At 36.7% G+C, this 22,726-nt stretch overlaps 1 protein-coding gene across 8 annotated transcripts in view; it reads left to right on the top strand.

The window, feature by feature from the left end:
- Window positions 1-22,726, top strand: part of LOC103711105 (anaphase-promoting complex subunit 1) — a 45,064-nt gene that overhangs the window by 13,641 nt on the left and 8,697 nt on the right. For 7 of the 8 annotated variants that reach the window (XR_005510926.1, XR_005510927.1, XR_005510925.1 and 4 more), the window contains exons 13-32: window positions 732-815; window positions 1,250-1,342; window positions 1,454-1,513; window positions 2,025-2,123; window positions 2,298-2,438; window positions 9,153-9,233; window positions 10,382-10,453; window positions 12,394-12,465; window positions 14,449-14,542; window positions 14,627-14,709; window positions 14,857-14,913; window positions 15,018-15,095; window positions 15,221-15,342; window positions 15,424-15,584; window positions 16,231-16,307; window positions 16,387-16,500; window positions 20,750-20,851; window positions 21,869-22,009; window positions 22,099-22,272; window positions 22,586-22,649. Coding sequence is in view for 3 of the 8 variants with exons in the window: in XM_039124305.1 (XP_038980233.1) it covers window positions 732-815; window positions 1,250-1,342; window positions 1,454-1,513; window positions 2,025-2,123; window positions 2,298-2,438; window positions 9,153-9,233; window positions 10,382-10,453; window positions 12,394-12,465; window positions 14,449-14,542; window positions 14,627-14,709; window positions 14,857-14,913; window positions 15,018-15,095; window positions 15,221-15,342; window positions 15,424-15,584; window positions 16,231-16,307; window positions 16,387-16,500; window positions 20,750-20,851; window positions 21,869-22,009; window positions 22,099-22,272; window positions 22,586-22,649 (1,969 nt within the window). In the remaining 5 variants the exon portion in view is untranslated. The remainder of the gene's footprint in view (window positions 1-731; window positions 816-1,249; window positions 1,343-1,453; window positions 1,514-2,024; window positions 2,124-2,297; window positions 2,439-9,152; window positions 9,234-10,381; window positions 10,454-12,393; window positions 12,466-14,448; window positions 14,543-14,626; window positions 14,710-14,856; window positions 14,914-15,017; window positions 15,096-15,220; window positions 15,343-15,423; window positions 15,585-16,230; window positions 16,308-16,386; window positions 16,501-20,749; window positions 20,852-21,868; window positions 22,010-22,098; window positions 22,273-22,585; window positions 22,650-22,726) is intronic. The other variant, XM_039124306.1, reaches the window with a different exon arrangement.

The following is a 22,726-nucleotide window of genomic DNA, read 5'->3' as shown; positions in this document are numbered from 1 at the left end:
GTGAGTTGCTTTTATTATTAGTCTGTCAACTTGATTCTACTTGAGTGGGAAACCCGTTTGTTGGTCCGACATCATCTCTGTCACATGGATCTAAATTCTCCTAACTTCCATAGTACGCCCTACTTTAAGGGGGAAGGAAAAAAGAATTGCACTGGCCAGAAGTGGTTGTGTGTTTGTCTAATTATACAAAAGAATAGAAATCTTCAATCATATTAGGGATCTTTACAATCTGTGCTTCCTCTAATGAGCATTGCGTCTGCCCAACCAGGACCAATATTATAACATAAAAGTCTTAACATGTCATCACAGGGGATGTTGTGTGCTAGACTATCACATGCATTGCCTGATCAGGATGCAGTTATTGTTATCATACAAACTCACTGTTTGGGATGACAAACTCCATTCATCTTCCCTTTACACCCTATGTTTAATAAGTATTTGCTGGTTCTCTTTGTGCTCTGTGGGAGAGAAACAAGTGACATGAACCAGCTAAAAATAGGAGTATATTTATAGTTACATATAATTGAAAAAAAATCATAGCTATTCATGCATTCTTTCTTTTGCGTGAAGGCTAGCTTTCATTTCTATATGGATATACATATTTTAGTTCATCATATATGTTCTTATTGCATGCCATCCTAAAATCTGAACTCGTTGCCCCTACATGATTACAATATTTGTTAATTCAAATTCTGTAGGCATGTAATGCAGCTATATATTTTGCTTCATAGGTCAGACGCCTCCTGTGCTCAGCGAGACCTGTGGCCATTCAAACATCTGTTAACCCTAGTGCCTCTGATCAGGATGTCCAACAGGTACACTCACTCTTGTTTTTGATTATTCTTGATGAAAATTTGTGCTAAAATGATGTGCTTTGGCTATTTGATATTTTTTGCAGAAGTCTCATGGTTTTCAAAATGAACTAGATATTAGAAACCCTTTTGTGTAACTGTAAAGCTAAATTTGTTTGTATGAGTTCTAATTAGATAAATATCTTTGATCAATGTGGAGGAGATAGCAATATTATTGGCTGTAGAAGTATATGGGAGGACATACTTGCAGGTGTTAAAATACAAATATAAGATTATGAGAAGGAAACTTGTTCATACTTCCAACTATCCTTAATGCCTCAATAATTCTTTTAAAATGAGTCCTCCTTTTTTGTGTATTTTTTGTTATGTTCAATAATTTGACTCTCTTATTGTCTATATTTCCAATTTATTTATATGATTTTTCCATCTTGTTACAGCATCAACTATGGAATCTCGCGCAGAGGACTACAGCTCTTCCTTTTGGACGTGGGGCGTTTACTCTTGCTACCACTTACACTTTATTAACAGAGGTATTTCATCTTTCATGTGCTTTATCAGTTTTGTAGTGATAGTGGCATATATAATTATATATAGATGCTGAATGATGCAATGCCTGACATATCTTTTATCCATCTTTGCAGGCGCTTGTTGTTCCAAAGCTTGTTTTGGCTGGCCGATTGCCTGCACAACAAAATGCAACAGTATGTTCTTGTTCTATTATGTAGCATAAGTATGTTTAGGTCCTTCATTGTTCTCCCATGTTGCATTTTTCTAGCCTGTCCCTCTTTATTAGTAGATATGTTTATCATCATGGGTAATGCCACTTGTTTGTTCTCTAAATGCCTTCTTGATGTTGAAAAAATTGTTCTATTATTCAAAAGATAATCAGGTAGTGTACTATGTTTATAATATGCTAATCTCACACCTAAGATATGGTGATTGGCAAGGCCCAATTTCATTTAGATGTGCAATAGGTTTATCCTTTGGCTTGGCCATGTGAGTTCATTCATTCTAGCTCATATAATTGATCATGTTAAAAGTTGATAATATCTTGCATATGCCTGATGTTACAAGACAATCAAGGTTTATGTGTATAGGCTCACATATAACATGTGTGCGCTCAAATATAACATTATGTTTTGAATTTCCCTTTTATCATGTGGGATCCAACGAGTCTGAATTGATATTTTTACTTATGGCATTCTTAAGTAGGTAAACATAGATCCAAATGTAAGAAATATATCAGAACTCAGATGTTGGCCTGAGTTTCACAATGGGGTTGCTGCTGGATTGAGACTGGCACCGTTTCAGGTTCATCCTATACTCTTAAGCAGTGTTTTACGTGTCTCTCTCTCTCTCTGTGTGTGTGTGTGTGTATGCTATGAATATATGGATATTCTTGATGTTTAATATCGCTTCACTCCGCTAAATGGTTACATGTAAAAAAACTTTTGATACTAATCTTTCTTTCCATATTTTAAACAGGGGAAAATGTCAAGAACATGGATACTTTATAATAAACCCGAGGAACCAAATTATACTCATGCAGGACTGATTCTAGCATTAGGTTTGCATGAACATTTACATGTTCTAACAATCACTGATGTATTTCGATATCTTTCCCAGGTATGTTATATCATTTCCTTTTTATTTGTATTATAGGTGCGACATCAATCTCGAGTTCTTTTTGATTTGTTAATTGATCATGATTACTTAGGTCAAATTGTTCTGCTTTATACCATTTTTTTTGAAGAAATCGTTATGATGATCAGACATTTTCTGAAATTATTTTAGTACTTGCTAGTTCTTAAATATGCCTCGGAAGCTTTTTATGGACTCTTATCATCTACCTCTTCTATGAGACATATTGTCACTCCCTATATCCGGAGCATGATATGGCCGTGCTAGTGTAGGGTATTGCCCACAATAACAAGAAGCCCACAATAAAAATTTATAGAATAATAAAATTAGTCCAATTCCATTTGCTAAACCAAGAGAAGCGGGTACAGAGCATTTAAATCCAATATTTGAATATTCAAGACTACATAACCTAAACTTTATAGTTATAACTACATTTTTTGATAGCTTGCAAATATGCTTCGAGTTTTATCATCTTTCATTAATTTATTCTTTCCTGCTCATAGCAACCTTAATTATCTGAAAAAAAGTATAAAGAGACAAATGAGTTTTGCGGCTCAGTAAGTAACCATGCACCACTTTACCAGAATAAACATAAATTTTTACATGATTCAATGCATCATTTGAAAAGTAAATTTATACTGTAAAATAAAAATTTTATAAACATAATAAACAAACTGTCATAGCAAACCAGTCATATATGCACAAATCATGCAAGTTCGTAAAGCTAAAAGTGTAATTTACAATATTCATAATCGTCAAATGTTTGCCATTTATCCATACTTTCAATTAAAATAGTGCTTATAGATTTTTTGGTGCTACGGTCACTATAACCCGTGACAGGGCCATCTTCATAATCAACAAGATATCATAGTTTGTACTCGTTACCAACTTTAACCCGTTGGCAATGGCCGTTTTCGTTGGATGCTAGCTACAAGGTGTCTCATAGGAAAATACACTTTTTTCATAATTTGGAAATCATTGGCACATGAGTATCTATGAGACAATTTTATAAATACATGAATCATTTCACAATCATATACTTGATCCTAAATTTTTACGAAAAATGAAAGCCAATCATATCAGTATAATTTATATTTTGGTATTTTCAATAAATAAAAATTAACAAATAAATCAAAAATTAGTAAGGTTTATGCTAGGGCCACTTACCTTTGTTCGCCCAAAGATCATCAAGTTCAGATGGGCAAATCAGCTGCACCTATTCGAAACCGTTTAAGAAAGTAAATTAATTGTTATTCAACTATTTAAAAAAGAAACCTAAATACAAATTAAAGAGCTCTAAGAAAATTGAAATAGACTTGAACAAGCTTCAAGCCCAGACTGGGTAAATCGGTCTAGGATCTACAAATCAAGTAGAGAGAGTGGTTGCACCAAGGATGGGATATATTTCTATCTTTTTTTATATATTTATTTTTAATTTTTTTTTTCTTTTCTTATTTTCTATCACTCTCTCTTCATCACGAAAGAAGGGTGGGGGGCAAGAGCCTACCCCACCGAGAGATAAGGGAGGGGAGGAGAAGGCCTCCGACCTAATGTCGACTGCGACTTGAGGAGCAGCAGGAGCATGGTGGACAGCCACTAGGTAAGCGTTCTTCCTCTTTTTTTGTGTCTAAATCTGGCAACTCTTTGCTGGATTCCAGCCATTGCTGGGTCGATCGGGAAGGGGAAGAACGAGGGAGGCATCGGAGACCTTACCTTGGCTCCAAGAAGGCACTACGGCCATGATTCCGGCGGCACGAAGACAGGGCACGGTGAGCCCCAGTAGAGGAAAGAAGAGGGAGAGGGGGAAGATGGAGGAGATCGTGGTGGTCTCGACAACCGAAGGAGAAGAGATAGAGGGAGGAGACCGCGGATAACGCGATCTCCTCATATTAATCCGCAGTCTCCTCACGCGATACTTCTAAAATTGGGGGCTTGCCAGTGAGGGAATTGGCCGAAAAGGAAAGGAGGGGCGGGGCTCCGGTGATATCACCTCCCTCACAGCGGGGATCGCGGCCAGCTAGGTTGATTTCCGCCCGGCTAGCCCACCAAAAACAGGGTATCCCACATATGATCTTTCTCATGTTGAATAGGGACATGTAGCCAATATATTTAAGTTATAATAATCCTTCAATGGAATATAAATTCTGGATAAGAAGCACTTAACCTTTTTTTTTGTTCGAAGAAGTTGGTAGTTCCTAGATTGCGGATGGTTTGTTGCAAGGTTCGCCGGACCGACCGTACCGGCGTACTGGTGAGCACCGGCACCGGTACGGTTCCGGTTTGGTACCGGCTTGGAATCGGTACCGAATCGGAGGGCCGTGCACGCAGACATCAAAAAAAAAACACCGTGTCCGCGGACACGCGCCGATGCGTCAAATGCCACAGAGTGGCATTAAATGGCCCATGCGGGCTGGCAGCCCGCGTGGGCACGGTGCCCCGCATGGAAATCGCTTGCGGGCGCGATTTCCTGCTGGGGAATCGCGCGCGGGCGCTGTTCCTACGCGGGGAATCGCACGTTCTCCGCTCGCGCGTCCGCGCGCGTTTCCCAAAAAAAAGTTAAATGCCACAGAGTGGCTTTAAATGCCACTCTGTGGCATAAGAGGCCCACGCGGGCTCCAGCCGCGTGGGCGCTCTTCCCCGCGCGTGGGCGCAGGGGGAAAATGTTTTTGGACTGACACGAACCGGCACGGTTCGCACCGGTACCGGCTTGTACGGACACGAACCGGCCTGGTTTGCACCGGTACAAGTACAGAACTAATCGATTCCGACCCAGTTTGGGTCGGAACCGTTTTTATACGCTGTACGGTACCGGTGCCCGTCGGCACCGGTTCGGTACAGGCTGAACCGACCGGTTCCGGTCGGTTCAGCATACGTTGGTTTGTTGGTTGATATTGCTTTATATCATCATATGAGAAAACTCTCAAACTGTCCAGCTCTTGTTGTACATTCAAAGTAAAGCTGTGAGATACATGCAAATTGAGTCTTGCTGAGCTGTCTCCTGAAATTCCTGTCCACTGTGTTTTGGTCAAATCAAAATTGATAATCTTTTTGGAATCTTTTCTTTGTTTATCTAAAGGTTTCTAAAAAGTTGATATATCTGGCTTTTTCTGATATCATCTGTTATTTGGTTCTGTTTGTTGACATAGCTATATATTCTAATATTAAATTCAGAATTTCAAATGCCAATATGTTTGTTCCTTTCTCTGCTTTAATGCTTTGGTCCTCCATTTCATCCTTTCATATTAATTACTTAAATTCAGAACTCCATATGCCACCATGTTCATTTGTTTGGCTCTACTGCTCTGGCTGCATTCTGTGGCTTCCTCAGTCTCAAAGTGCTGCAATGACTTTCATATTAAATACTTAACAAGTTTGGGTAGGACATAAGCAAGGGAAGCACCCCTCCCAAAATTGGATGCAGATTTATCAAGCCTTTCTATTCTAAAAAGAAAAGATCAAGGAGATCATGGCCATTTTTAATCTCTTTCTTGTGCATCTCACATGCAAGACCCTAGTGACTTGGAGTATTGTGGTAACTCCTTGAGGACTTCTAATCATACTGCCAGATTAGAAAACTTTATCATATTTCTAAATTGTTTGAAGGTGTCATGATGAAGTCGGATGTTGTAGGTGATGAAGTTTGAGCAGGAGCTCCCCCTCATCCGTTGCACCGAGCGTAAACCTCTCCCTCCCTCTCATTCTCCTCTCCTCTCCCTCACTCTCTCTCGCCCCCTCTCTCCCTCCCTGCCCCTCCCCCTCCCCCTTTCTCTCTCTCCCCCTCCATCTCTCTCCCTTTCCCCGTCCCTCTCCCTTTTCCTCCTCCGCCTCCTTCTCTCTCTTGGCTCTCCCGTTTCGGTATGCCCTGGAACATGGTACGGACCCCTATTGTGCCCAACCGGATGCCGGCCGGTATGCCCTCCGGTACCGATTCGGCGAACCTTTTGGTCATGGTGTAGTGTTGTATGGCAATGAGCATTATATGAAGCTAGGTTGCGGCTAGTGAACTGCAGATAAGCACTCCATAAAATGGTAGCTAATTTGCTGGATCTGTCGATTAGGCATTACATTTGCAGTATGGCATATTCTGATATTATTAGTCTATTAGCTCATCTAGAATTTGTATTTTGAACATCAATCCAATCATAATTCCAGTAAGGTACACAAAACTCCTTGTTTTTGCATGGAGTGGAATATGATCCTTGAATATGTCTGATTAATATCAGGTAGACTGCTATTTTGAGCATTAATCCATAAAATGTAACACAAATTACAAAATATTTTGACCAATGTGGAAGTGATATATTACTTAAATACCTCTGTAGGCCTGATGTATTTGTCATTAAACACATGAATTTTATCATCAATCACCTAAAAAGTGAAAAACAACGGCTTAATTTTTACGCTCATTTAGAAAAACCATCTTAGAGATGTGATTGTCTTATTGGTCTTTATTTAATTAGTGTTGTTGAATTTTGGCTAACTTGCACGAACCCCCTAAATATTTTTTCATTGGTTCTTTCTATATTAATCACCTTTCTAACAATGCATTGTAGTTGCTATACATGTGCTTAGCTATATTCTTAATTTTGGGAAATGCTAAATCACAAATCCAACTCCCAAGTTTATAAGGCTTTATGTAATGGATGTTCATTTTTGAGTTATTATATTGCCAGAATCTCTACAGCAACCTACCGTAATCAGAAATTACATTGTCAATGTGATGCCCTAAGCTTCTCTATCTCTCGCTCACACACATACAGAGTCACAAGACTCACAACCACTCTATTTTGTTTATTTTTATTACTTTTCCATGCTCAACCATTTCAAACAGAATGCTGCTACTTTTCTTCTCATTCATGGGGCTGCAGTCGCTATCTTTTTGCAGTTACTCTTCTATATTTGTCACTGCTGCCAAAATGCTTTTGGTGGTTGCCCAAGTTTTGTCATCTGAATCTTTTTCCGCATAATTATGTTATAATTTGACAACAGCAATGAGCAATTGTCAAGCTAGCATTTCTTTGTTATTATTATTAAATGAAACCTTTGTTATTTGTCATTCTCCTTCCATCACTGCAAAAGGTCTTGAATCTTTATAGCAGATACACTTACCGAAGCAGTTGATATGTCTTTGGTAAGTGATTGGTCAAGTTTAAATTTTATGTAAAATGTACAGTATCTTATACATTTGTTCAAACTTTCCTTTATCATATCACACACTGCATACAGGTAATGCTGTATGCAGTATGTCTTTTTTCGGAGTAGAAATTGCAAACATTACCCTTTTGATGTTGCAACCAATATGTGGCCTCGTTAAAGGAGTTGAGGAGGGACATGGACACCATATTTCTGTCATCTTTCCATTTGATTGTCGGAGTTTATATGTATAAGAAATAGATGTAATAGATTATTTTGAAATTCATCTTAAGTATATGGTATTGTTATGTATTTTCTGAAATTTATCATCAATGTAATAGCATTTGTGGCACTTATTTGTTATTGCCATTGATTTTGTTTATCTTGGTTTCCTAGCATGGGGTGTAAAACAAATATCCTCCATATGGATCTTTATAATCTATGGGGTGTCAGTCTGTCCTATTTCAGGCTTAATTCTTCTGGTGTGAGCTCTAGTTAGGTGGAAGTTCATGTCACGTGCACTTTTATTAACAATATTTGCATGAGAGTATTTCTTGGAAATTTCAATGAAAGGTTGGCTCTTCAAATGGTAGAGAACCTGTATTGCCATTTATGTCCAGTTAAAGTCTTACTGCTGATATCCATTATTGTTTGTATAGTTGGTAATGCAATCCAAATGCAACTATTGGCAATAATTTTAAGGGTTAGTTTTGGTACCAATGCTCGTTATTTTGAGCATCAATTATTATGTTAGCATTGCATCACCAATGAACTTTTCCTTGTGTTCTTGTGAGTTATTGTTATACTTACTCATTTCATTTGATCTAGAAGAGACTTCTTAAGACATGAATCCTGGTGCCTGTGGGTGTCTGTTTGAACAAACTTGATCAAGTGTTCACCCCTCTACTCATAGCCAAAGGCAAAAGAAGAAAGAAAACTTTGTATTGCATTTCATTTAAACACTAACCATGTTTACTGCCTTTCTTCTGATGATTCATAATTCCTAGAATCAATTATTATTAGTCCGACTAGAGAGTTGTCATATCACTTGCCTGCATCAAATTTATCGTTATTCTGTTATTTGGCTTTCAATAGCCAGCTTTTTCATTCACTTGCTGCTTTTCCATTTTCTCTTCATATCCATCTTACATCTATCTTTATTTTGAAGAAAGTATTTAGTCGCGACTTCTACTTTGTGATGTTTATTTGTTTTCCAACTTTAATTTCATTTTTCTTCCTTTACTTTTGCTCAGCAAACTCTCTCTCCGGGCTTGCTTGTGTATACTTGTGCGTAATAATTATGGCTATTAAGCTTTCTTTTCATTTTCTTTTTCTAACTATAATCACTTTTATTGTTCAACTGAAAATTTATTTTTCTTTTACTTTAATATGTGCATATTGTTAGAAGATATTGGAACTAAAGTTTGAATGCTAATTAATTTCACTCATGTTGGCATTTTGTGGTCCTTGCTTGCAATATGCTTGCTATATTATTCTAGACGATAAACATTCTTATCTATGAATTCTTTCTTGATGTCTTATTGTTTGTGGGACTCTTGACCATAGGAGCACGATATTACTACTGTTGGAATATTGCTTGGCATGGCAGCATCTCATAGGGGCACAATGAATCCAGCTATATCAAAGGTGACATATTTCATTGGAGTCTTTCTTTTTTGACCACCCTTGGTAATATTCTTGCTATTATTAGTTTGCGCGATACAATGCAAGAGGGTGAGCCTTGGTGCAATGGTAATGATGCTCCATTGTGACTTGGTTTGCATGGATACGAAACATGGAAACAGTCTCTTCCCAAGTGGGTGGGGGTAAAGTTGAGTACATTTGACCCTCCCCAGTACTCGCAATGGTGGGAGGCTCGTGCACTGGGCCGCCCTAATTTAGTCAATGCAAAAAAATTGATGTTTTTTGATTCACAATTTTTTCTGGACATTTTGGCTGTACACTTGTTGCCTCAGATAAATGGTAAGTAACTACTAAACAACCAGACATGCTGAATCGGTAACTGATCAGTGGAACTTTATCAGATAGTCTAACCTTCATAAAGGTGGAAATTTTGAAAGTTGATATCTAACCTTCACTTTTTTACCCCAAAATTTTTCTAACTTCCCTGTCATTTTGAAGACCTAGATAGTGGTCTACTCCTGCAATGTGAAATGGATTTTCTGGCTGCAAAAGCAATGTAAAATTCATGAACAGCAGTGATGCACATCTCCAAACACTCGTCGTTGTATTTTGTGGTTCCATTGATGCTAGAATCTTAAATCTAGGGGTACCCTGCAACAAAGTACAATTCATGGTTAAAGTGGGGGAAAAGAAGAGAAATTAGAGGGTTGCAAGTTGCCCAACTCTCAATCTTGGAACTTTTAGGGGATATGGAACTTACAATCTTTCCCAACACCTCCAACCCTTCCCTCCCTCTGCCCAAAAAGAAACCACTAATTCTGTTGCCAGAGGTTTATAGATAGTCGATATGACATTCCAAAGAAGGCTGTTAAATGTTATGGTATTGTTGCCTATGCATTTATTGAATTCTAGTTTGATTCTTTAGGTTATTAATTATGACGATAGTAGTGAATGCAAGTGTTTGTCTTGTTTTAATTCGTGTTTTCTTTAATTGGAACTCAATGATTTATGTCTGTTGGAAACTTGTTAGAATTCTGTTGTCTATCTGGCTTTTGAAGACCATGATGCTTGTTATACTTGTTCTCCCTCTTTTCTTTCCAAATTTTTTGACATGATTTTATGTGAAGATGTTTACAACTGTTTCTTTTCAGGTGCTTTACCTTCATATTCCTGCTCGATATCCGTCATCCTTTCCAGAACTGGAATTGCCAACAAATTTGCAGGTCTATCTCTTCCCTTCTCGCTCACTCACATATTCTCACACATGACGTTCTGAATTGCATCTTCCTCCTGTTTTACCTATTATATGCTTTAAATTTTTCCACTTAGTATAATAAAACTGCCATCTTACTGTTATAAGGTTGGTAACTGAAATATAACTTTTTTGCTTTCTTTAATTTAATTTTATATGTGATGTTTCCTAAACCTTGTTTTATCCTTCTTCTGGATGGAGAGTGGCCTGAAGGCAACTTCCAATTATTTCAAAAATATTACAATGAGCAATGTCCTGTCCTAGGAGAGATGCACTTAACATGGCAAATCTGACCATAAAGGTCAATCTACCGAATTAGTGAGGATGATCAACAACTTGATAAGGAAATAAAAAACTGTTAATCATTGAAGGGGACTGAAGAAAGCAATATCTACAGTACAGATCAATCGATCTCTCTGAGGTGAAATTTTGAATTTTTTTATTTGATTGTTATTAGTCCAGTTGATCAGATATATTTATCAATGAGCCCCTTTTCATTACTGGCTAATTGGTGTACTTTTGATATCTGAGGTTACAGTTACAAATTTTTGGGATGTAACGTGTTAAAGATATCTTGGGTTTGCTGCTTCACTATCCAAATATGCATCAGAAACTGTTGTCTGAAAGTTCTTCAGCAGAGTGAAGGTAGCTTTAGGTTCGTTCTTTGGAAGTGTGGGAAGATGTGAGTTGATGTAATGTTCTAAATAGGAGTGAAGGTGATTTTAAGGGTTGAAATATGGTTCCAAACCGATATTCCATCATATTTAATGGGTTCTTTATGACATGAAGTGATGGTTGAGGGAAGAAAGTTTCTCAGACAATCTGACTTCAGATCTGGATAATGATTTTGTAAAAGAATGAAGCATGGCAGAAGATGGTAGACATAAAATTATAGAAATCTTGTCAATAGCAGGTGCACAGTTTTCACTGAGAACAATCGATGCAAATTAAAACTAGTTTGTATCCTTCCCTTCCCATCCTTCTCAAAACACCTCTAACCCATTTAATAAACTAAGAAAAACACAAATTAGTGGAGTAAATTGCGGCTTGGGGGGTGGGGGGGGGGGACAACCAACGCAAACAATAACTAAATCTAGAATGATCATGATAACTACATGGTGGACCATTTTACAACTACCTAAACCCAGGCTCAAAATAAGAAAAGTCTTAGAAGATGTAATGTGAAGCAATACAACCTACTTGGTATTTAAAGTTTGGATGGGCTTTTTAAAATAATTGATGGAAACCTTTGAAATCTCATCTACAAACTTCTCTGGAATCCTACTTTTGAAATATAGTTGCACTAAAGAGCTCTGGGGAAAGCAAATGGACAAGTCTCTTTTTGTGTGGGATCTTTCTCTTCTCATCAAAAAAGAAAACTTCTCTCAAGTTTACATTAATCAGAGCCATCTAAAATTTATTTGGTTCACGCGACATGTCCAATTTATCATGATCATCAATTGCTTCCTCTGACATGAACCTACCATGTTTCCACTCATGTGATTGCACATGCACAGCATAGTACTTTATTATCAAAGGATGCGTGCCCCTCCTTCAAATTATATGGATGTAAAATTAAACAAAAATTTGGTCGACTCTGTTTATTTAACAGGTTTGCTGAATAGCGTTGATCCCATTTCTTAGTTCTCCTCATGAATTCAACCAACTCAACCTGCTTGAAATATAATTGTAACTACAAGCCTTTCCAGTCTAGCTAACCTTCTTGGACTATCAATTATACTCATTCTTGTTTGCTTTTCTAATCCAGTCTGTTTTTAGTTTGACAGTTTGCTATATTTATTCTTGTTTGAGTTATTGCTTGTAATGTGACTTTCAATGTGCCTTTATCACCTTTTAACAAATAGATTGATTGTCTTTCAGTTTTCCTAATCATTTTCAATTATTTTCTAGTCAGCTGCATTAATGTCCATTGGGCTTCTATATGAAGGTTCAGCACACCCTCTGACTATGAAGATACTTTTGGTAATATATTCTCTGCTTGCACTCTTCTATATGTTCCTCAGTTAATGTGTTTGATCTTCATTTTTAATTCACGGTCCTTATTGGATATATAATTGGTGGATGGATTACTGCTCTTTATTCTTGGACTGTTACCACTTTTTTTTATAGTTCCCTGCAGCTTAGGCTTGATCAGTTTATATATTTAGATTAAAATTGCATGACATTTTTTGAACTCCTTTGCATCATTGAATGCTGGTTCTTATAAGTTTAGTTTTTCTATCTTCAATTTTCCTTTTGTGAAGTGTGTGCAAAGATTATGAAAATCATGATTTTGACATTAATGCCAATGAAATAATCTAAAAAGACATCATAAGACATGAATTTCCTTGGGAGAGACCATTGTAAATTGCGTCAGAAGGGTGGAGTTGAAAATAAGTATGCCTATAATGGATATTTTTCGTAAACAGGGATTATAATTTTTAAATTGTGGTGGGGCTAGATAATTATCTGTTTTGATGATCTTATCAATTCATAACATAGCTTTCTGAAATAAAAAATCTGATTTTCTGAATGAAAAAAAATGAGGTACTGTTTTTTAGAGGAACACTGGAAACATTAAGTAAGCCAAAGTTTAGGTGGTATTTTAAGTTTATTTCCATTGTGAAATGGCAAATTTTTAAACAATGAGTTAAAGGTCTACCGGTATGTGGGTTTCCTTTTCATTTTCTTTTAAAAATTTCTCATATAATGAATACCGTCCAAAAAAAAGAGAAAACCCATCCAACTAGTTCTAGGAATGTGCTGATGACTTGCTGATGACATTCCGTTTATTATGGTATCTCATCCTCATAAAAGGAACTGGTAAGGCCATATATGAGATGTATTGATTACTAAAAGACATGGTGAATGAAGAAAGATGTTCTTTAATATCGCTCCATGTGATTGCGTTGAGTGCATAGTTATGTAATACACTTACATGTAATCGATGTAATGTTAGTCACGATATCTCAGTAGTTTTAGAATTCTTTTTCTGTAGTATCATGTTGTTTATGTTCATTTCTGAATTGGAGTTGTATATAATAGTATGTTTATTTTCTGTGATGTTAAGAAAGCAACATTGGAGAGAATTTTTTGTTTATGATGTATACAGCAGAACCAAACATGTAAGTGAAGGTCCAAACACATGTTTTATTGTAAAGTTTCCGAGAACAATTTTGGCTGTGCAGTTTATCAGGTTATTTATGCTTATTTTTCATATATGCGGTGAACATGTCGACAACTTTATATATCTTTCAGTATTGATGCTGCCAGATATTGGCAAAGTATATGGCGTGTAATGTGTATCATGGCTTACTATTGAGTAGTTTGGGAATGATGCACAATACTGAAAGATATGGTGAATGAAGAAAGATGTTCTTTAATATCGCTCTATGTGATTGTGTTGAGATGCATAGTTATATAATAGTATGTTTATTTTCTGTGATGTTAAGAAAGCAACATTTGAGAGAATTTTTCGTTTATGATGCATACAGCAGAACCAAACATGTAAGTGAAGGTCCAAACACATGTTTTATTTTAAAGTTTCCGAGAACAATTTTGGCTGTGTGCAGTTTATCTTCTTATCTATGGTTATTTTTCATATATGCGGTGAACATGTTGACAACTTTATATATCTTTCAGTATTGATGCACGCCAGATATTGGCGAAGTATATGGCATGTAATGTGTATCATGGCTTACTATTGAGTATTATGGGAATGATGCACATAATTTTGAGCGTGAATCGCACATGCTGCTTTTGTTCAAATTCATCTTGTTTGTGTTGATGCCATTCTCTTTGCAGTTAAACATACTTCATTTCATTTTTTTCTGATATTGACATGCAACAACTCCTTCAAATTGGTTGAACTGCATATGATTATATCCAGGTTTTAAAATCTGGATGATACTCTTACATTTTCTTTGGCAAATCATTTATCTAATTTTGTATTTTAATTGCTTGCAGGGTGAGATAGGCCGCAGAAGTGGTGGTGATAATGTACTCGAAAGAGAAGGATATGCTGTTGCTGCAGGAGCTGCATTAGGACTTGTGGCGTTAGGTATATTGTGTATTACGAAGAAAATGAATGAACATGTGCTTGGAAGCAAGTAACTGAATGTTTTCTTTTCCTTTTTTTGTTTAGGGCAAGGCAAAGATGCATTTGGCTTCATGGATACTTTCATGGATCGGCTTTTCCAATATATTGGTGAAAGAGGAGTTTCAAATGTATAATTTCAGAGACTATTTATTTTTCTTTCCACTGAGTTTTTATGTTTTCTGGATTAAAATGCATAACACCAGTTTGAATCAAAATCTATTGATGACTTCTAGATATTTAATTAACATTCCTAAGTTTCTATTGTTTTTCCTCAGGAAAGATCTTTAACTTTGGTGCAAACGACAGATGATCACAACCGCAATGTTGGGCAGGTTCCATATATTTTTAGTGAATTTTTCTCCCACCTAAAGCATTCTGCAATCCCTACTTGTTTGTAACTATTAGTGGTTGATATGCTCTTTTCTGTTTGATTCAGATGATGGATGGGGCACAAATAAATGTTGATGTAACTGCGCCTGGAGCTACAATTGCACTAGCTCTGATATTTTTGAAGGTAAAGTTCTTTAAATACGAAATTCCATGAAAATTTAGTGTGTAGTCTGATTGTTGTATTATGTCCTCACATATAAATTTTAAGTACTACAATTTACTTGTAATGAACTCCAATTCTTATTACAGACAGAATCTGAAGTAATGGCATCTAGACTCCATATTCCTATCACTCACTTTGATCTGCAGTATGTGCGGCCTGACTTTATCATGCTCCGTATCATTGCTCGAAATTTGATAATCTGGAGCAGGTGATTTTGCTTATTTTGTTTATGGAAATTTCTTAACTGTTGAGAAGAGGACAATATCATACCTCATATGTTTGCATGTAGGATTCGTCCTTCTAGTGAATGGATCGAATCTCAGATTCCTGAAATTGTCAAAGTTGGGATCTTGAGATTAGAGGAAGGGGTGATGGACGGTGATGAATACGATGTAAATGCTCTTGTTCAGGCATACGTCAATATAGTTGCTGGTGCTTGCATTTCACTTGGTACTCCATCAATCTTTCGTAGCCTTTTAATGTTAGTCAGAGTTGCTCAATCATTGGAGTTAACGGTTACATTCTAATTTTATTTATTCATTTAACAGTTTATCAGCACGATGTCCTCAGAAAAACTGTTAAAACTATCTTTTCTGTTGTAGTACTCTAATCATTCCTTGAGCAACAACTGTTGGAATGAAACTATAATGCACTAATTGGGAATGGACCAACAACTAAACATATACATATGAAGGCTATAGACTTTTTTCCACATGCATTATGTGTTAGTACTCTATTTGTGTTCGGGCTACACATCCGTACACAATTTATACATATGTTAATGAAAAGGAAACTCCACTTTCCTCCTTTTGCTTCCACATCTTTTATGATGTTTGTGCAAGAATCTTTTGTAACAATTAGATACCTTTAAGTTCTTATAAAAGTAGAAGTTATAACGTAATATCGAATTGAAAATTGATTGTTGCACTCTCAGAATGTTACACTTTTAATTTTTATTAGTTATTAAGTTCTCACTACAATATTGCACTTTTATGCAAAGCTCTAGTTTAACTTAAAGTATGTTCAAGGCTCTGTTGTTACTTAAAGGATGTTATCATTTTGTTTAAGTATTATCGGTGTGAAGTAATGCCTGTAGGATTAAAGTATGCTGGCACAAAAAATGGCGATGCCCAAGAGCTGCTTTATAATTATGCTATTTATTTTCTCAATGAGGTATGTTCTCTTCTGTTATGGTCCCTATACTTTTTTGTTCTAATTTGTTTGTTGAAGTTATTTCTTCTGACCCATGTAGCTTAAGCACGTACCAGTTACGAGTGTTAATACCTTACCAAAGGGATTGCTGCAATATGTAGATCGCGGGACTCTGGAGATTTGCTTGCATCTTATTGTTCTTTCTCTCTCTGTGGTTTGATAAACATCCTTCTATTCTTTTTTGTCTAATATCTATATGTTGCTAGAATTCCATGTACTATCACTAGTTTCTATAACTTGATGTTTGAGCGCTAACATGATAGTTTTTTGTTGGTAGATCGTTGAATTTGTAACATGTGGTACTCTATAATTTTATGTGCGAAATTTATACCATGTTTGGATGTTTTCTACACTCAAATATGCCAAATGCTCTAGATCACCTTGATGTGATGTAATACTTGATGTCAAGGTCCGCCGAACTGGTACCGAGATTTGTATAGGTAGGTGGCTGGTTCGGTACCGTACTGACACAGTACACAACGACATGCTAGTTCAGAACAAGCATGCCATTTTTTTCAATGTTTTTTAAGTTTGATCTAATGGTAATCAATTTTTTTAATTTTTCAATGATTTTAAATATAATTTGATGTTTCTTGGTGTTTTTGATGTTTCATCTCCTTCTCCTTCTCCTTCTGCTTCTTCTCCTTCTTCTCCTCCTCCTTTTTCTTCTTCCTTTTTTTCAATGTTTTTCAGTTTGAATTAATGGTAATCATTTTCTTCAATTTTTTTAATATTTTTAAGCATAATTTGATATTTTTTGATGTTTCTATGATGTTTCTTCTTCTGCTCCTCCTCCTTCTGCTGCTTGCTCCTCCTCCTTCTGCTGCTTCTTATTCTCCTTCTGCTTCTCCTTCTTCTGCTTCTCCTCCTTCTCCTCCTCCTCCTCCTCCTCCTCCTCCTCGTTCTTCTTCTCCTTCTCCTCCTCCTTCCTCCTTTTTCTCCTCCTCCTCCTCCTCCTCCTCCTCCTTCCCCTTCTCCTCCTTCTTCTCTTTCTCCTTCTACTTCTTCTTCTTATCCTCCTCCTCCTTCGTCTTCTTCTTCTTCTACTACTACTTCTCCTTCTCCTCCTTCTCCTTCTGCTTCTTCGTCTCCTTATTTTCCTCCTCTCCTCCTTTTCCTTCTTCTCCTTTTTCTTGTCCTTCCTCTTCTTCTTATTCTTCTTTTTTTCTTCTCCTTCAGCTCCGAACCAGTCTTCACAGCCGAACCGACTCGGTACCGCGCCAGTTTGGCTTGGTACAGCCTGAATTGGGCGGTTTGGGCTGGTTCGGCAGACCATGCTTGATGTGTTTCACTTTGGTTGATTATTGAACTTAAATATCATATTTTTATTATAGTAAGTCTGCTCAATGTGCTAAATGCTCCAAGTCACCTTTATGGAATACTTGATGTGTTCAGTTTGGTTGACTAATGAACTTAAGTATCATATTTCATTATAGTAAGTTTGCTAATAAAAAAATGCTATGCTTCCATCAATTAGTCATAAAATTTTATTAAACTTTGATGTGTATGTGGTGTTATAGGGACATCATGAATTGGATGGAAATTGCTTTCCTCAAATGCTTATGAACAAGGTTCACTGAACCGGTACCAGAGGTTGTACTGGCCGACGACTGATTCGGCATGACATGGGTCCATAATGTGCCATTCTGGTGTGTATCAAAACAAAGAGAGTCAGCGAAGGATAGAGGAAAAGAGAGAGAGAGGGAGCGGAAGGGAGAGGGAGAGGGGAGAGAGAGAGTGCTCGAAAGCTTTTGTTGGTCATTGTTGGAGAAGGGGTGGGAGGGCGGGAGAGGGAGAGGAAGGGGAGGCCCTTGGCAAACCCTAACCCTAGCGACGCATGGGCGTGTGAGAGAGAGAGAAGGGGGAGGAAACTTACCGGCGATTCAGGGGGGAGAGGCTATGATCGTGAGCAGCGGGGGAGGGGATCTATCGAGAGATCATGAATTGAGCCGGCGTATAGTCGAAAGGTCGAGCCGGATGGGCTTTAAATCGAGGTAGAGGGTGTTTAATTGAATTGGAGCTGGTTCGGCCGATTTATCGAGTTACAGGGTGAACCATCTCTGTTCGGGACAGTATGGCCAACCGTGGTTATGAACACAGTTATGACTAATCTAGCACATATTATTTATTTGTTACATTTTCTTAAATTTTGATAACTTAAATTATATTTTCATTTTCGATGATTCTTTTGATATTGGATAAAATTAAAAAAGAAAATGTTCATGAATTTTTGTGCTTATTGAGTTACGATGCATTTTCTCTCTCTTAGTTGTCCTTTTGTTCTGAAATTCAACCATAGATGTTGACCAATAAATGAAGAATATGAAAATTTAATCATTTATAAGCTGACTAAGAATATATTCGTGATAATTCACAAATTTTTTTTTTTTTTTGATTTGGAATTGCTCCAATCAATATATCTTTTTAAGGGTCATGTCAAGCTCTTTGAAATTCCTTTGCCAGTCATAGTTCTCATCTAAGTTTTTATAGAACTTGCCTTTAATTTTACTTGGATCCAATTCAAAACTCTCCTTATCATTTAGCCTCCTTACAAATTTTTGTTCTACATGTCCGTCCCATGTTGGCCAATTATCTATGAATGCACTCAACAGCTGTGAGACTTGCACTTCATTCATTTCTAACAACTTTTTCTTTTTTTGATTTATCAGCGTTAATTCTTTCTTTTCTTTAACACTATTCCTGTTTGCATCTATGTTTTTGATTTCTGAAGCGAACTGATAATAGAAAATAAGCTGATGCTTCTAATAGAGAAATAACTCCACTAAATAATAGATAAACAAGGCCCTTTTCATGAATCAAAGCAGAGGTTAGGAGTAGATTCAATCCAGAACAGCAAAAGAACCAGTTACCAAGTAATAACAAAAAATGAGGTAAACTTTAGAGTACAAACAGTATTTCTTCAGATAAGTACCTGAAATCTGGACCTTCACAGATCGTAAAAGAAAGGGAAACAGCAGCAGATCGCAAGACCTCTCATTCACGATGCCTCCGTAGGAGGATTGGAAGGTGCTGTGAGCCGACCCAACAAAACCATCACTTCCAATACTTGATATTCTTTTTGACAGAGTAGCAACTTTGGAGAGAAACAGCAGAACAAAGAAGCCCCTTGAAAAAAAGGCCTCTCAAGTCCTGTTTTAAAGCTAGAGGCTTCTTGGAGAAGCTTCATGCCTCAAAAGTCAAACTTCTCACCTAACCCCACCTGACACCTTATGGCCCTTTTCCAAAAAAAACCCCCATAAATAACTACCATTACAAGAAACACCAGCAAACCAAAATGATCCAAATTCTGTCCCAAATAAGACCTGACCAGAGTGGAATACCATATAATGAAAATACCTGTGAACAGGACAGATCATTAGAACACCCATAAAACTCTACTTTGACCCATACAATAGTTGTATTTACAATTGTTATTTTGTATCAATTTCCCATCATATTGACCATGCAGCATTACTGGCCTTAGTGTGGTCCAAACACATGAATCTTGAAAGCACATGGCCATTGAGGAACACCATTTATGTTCCCCCCAAGAAAGCAACCCCATTTAAGCATCTGTTACTTGATATATTCCACTTAAGTTGCAGCAGATATGCCTTCATCAATTTTCCTTCCACTCATAGGGTTATGTAAGGCCATTGATTTCAGTCATTGCCTCTTTTTAATTTCTCTCCACCAATTTGTATTGCATGTATCTGTTACAGTTCTGCTTATTTTGTGAGGAAGGATATGCAGAAGCTTGCAATAATATCAGAGGTGGCCCTCAATAAGAATACTTGGTGAATGAGAATTTGCAAAGCCAAACCTAACTAGTTCAGAAAAGGCTATGTGGTTATACTTACTTCTGCTTATTTTGTTTATCCTCAAGGTTTCTGCCCTTAGGATTTGTTTGCTTACTGAAGAAGCCTGAATGAAGTCTTTTTTTCAGCTTTATTCAGGTTTATACGGCCAAACAACTTTTCAGGAACCTGAACAAAGATGCAATAATAAGGGCTTTTGTGGGATTCTGTCATTTTTCATTCAATGTGCTTTGCTTTTGTATGTTTGATATTCAGCTGATAATGTTTCAAAGTTTTACTTGGTAATCAAGATGGAAATGTACGATCAAACTGATTGGCTGCAATGGGTTTATTATACAGTGGTTATTTATTTTAGACAATTCTTTTGTTCTGCGCAAATATCATCATACAACTATTACTTTGTTAATAGTTCTTATTTTTATTGCTTAAGGTGGATTCCTGTAATGCTTGTCATGCTGCATAAGGTTGTTATCTGTCATAGAAAGTATGTTTTTTTTTACTGAGTAGTTTATCAATCTTATACTGTCTGTTAAACTCAATTTTGTATTTAAATCTCATTTCTAAATATGTGTTATGGGGGGCTAGGTTATGGCAGGTTCTGGACATCTGCAAACATTTCGATTATTGAGATACCTTCGTGGTCGAAGATCTGCAGATGGGCATATAAATTATGGAATTCAGATGGCAGTAAGTTTGACATGTCTTTCATTTTTCTAAATAAATAAATAAATGCACGTATCCCTTTATAGTATTTGGGTATTTCATACTTTGTTAAATATTTTTAGTTCCACTTTATTGAGCGTCCTTTTTGGGGGATTGTGACCTGGTCCACTTCATTCTCTCATCAATCTCCTTTCTGTTTATTTCGTGCTTTATCTTAACTTTTGAAGAAACATCACAGTTAGCCTTAAGGATAATATATAGTTTTGTAACTTTTGGTTCGTGTATTTTGAATGCTCTTATACTTTTAATGTATATAAAGACTGCAAGACACTTCTATAACCTAAAGTTCTATATTCTGTTGCCCATTTAATTTAGGCATCAATATTTGGTAGGTAAAGTTACCAAATTCAGGTTAATGGTGCCAACAAACATCTCATGCAAATATTATAATTAAAGGTAATGAAGCTTTTTGCATTAGTAGGCCTAGATAAATGCGGGCAAACAAACATGTGCGTGCCAAATATTATGGTGGCAATAGGTTAAATGTAAATTTGTCAAATATAGTAATGGTATATTTTTCTTGTGTTGTTTCCAAGTTGAGTTGCTTCCTGTCTCCGGTCTATACCATTTATTTTGGAAATCAAGCTTTGCAAGTCAAATTCTTACTCTGTAGAATTTTGTAGTCTCCAATGTGAGATGTCATATATGATTTTTACTCTTGAATACTAAACTGGAAAAAATTCTTGAACATGTGAATCATTAATTTGGACAACACGAACCGCTGGTTGAAATTCATTAAGTATGATCATGTGAGTCACAGTGGCTTTTATCTTCTTCCCATGTGAGCTTAGCCATGTGTTGGCATTTGTGTGAGAAAAGGATTAAAACTTATTCTTGAACTTCTACATTATGTTTTGTTTTATTGCCAATGTACAAGAATATCGTCAAGCAAATATGATTCCTCACATCAGACAAGTTTAAACTCTGGTTCATGTTCATTAAACTAGATATTGTTCTCCTGAGTTTCTTAATGTATTGTAGGTAAGCTTGGCCATTGGATTCTTGTTTCTTGGTGGTGGTATGCAAACCTTTTCAACTGGAAACAGTGCGATTGCTGCATTGTTGATCACTCTCTACCCTCGACTGCCTACTGGACCAAATGACAATCGTTGCCACCTTCAGGTATCCGAGGCTTTTCTGTGTTAAAAGGTTCATCAACTTTTTCATCATTCTCCTCATTAACTAACTTATTGAGGTGATAATTATTCTAGGCCTTCAGGCATTTATATGTAATTGCTGCGGAATCTCGTTGGGTACAAACAGTAGATGTTGATTCAGGTCTGCCTGTTTATTGCCCCCTCGAAGTGACTGTCAGCGAAACAGAACACTATGCTGAGACTACCTTTTGTGAAGTGACCCCCTGCATTCTGCCAGAACGCTCTCTGGTATGCATCTGAAAATCACCTTAGAAAAGTCACAACTTGGGTCTCTTGGGTCCTCCATGAAGTGGAAGCTTTTTGCAAAATCAATTTCTTTGTGAAAACACTAGAAGTAGTAAATTCTGCATGAGATTATTTAATGTAGCATTTGGAAAGAGAACCGTGTATAACTTGGTCTGCCCCATGGACAAGTTTGGATAATTCCCTTCAAAAACAAATGAAGATCTTGGATGCATGTAGAAAAATATGTATCTATAATTTCTAGATGCCAATTGGTAAAGTTATATACTGATTGTAATGATGTTCGTTCTGCTGACAGTTGAAGAGTGTTCAAGTTTGTGGGCCTAGATATTGGCCTCAGGTTGTAGAGCTTGCACCTGAAGGTATGCAAGTGGGGAAATGTCCCTTTTTCTTAGGCTCTATTTTCTCATTGTAAACAAATTTTTCAGTGCTAATTTTC

Source organism: Phoenix dactylifera, chromosome 3 (assembly GCF_009389715.1).
Source record: "Phoenix dactylifera cultivar Barhee BC4 chromosome 3, palm_55x_up_171113_PBpolish2nd_filt_p, whole genome shotgun sequence".
NCBI classification, from domain to species: domain Eukaryota; kingdom Viridiplantae; phylum Streptophyta; class Magnoliopsida; order Arecales; family Arecaceae; genus Phoenix; species Phoenix dactylifera.
Note: the sequence above shows the minus strand (reverse complement) of the source record. Positions and strands in the feature narration are given on the sequence as shown.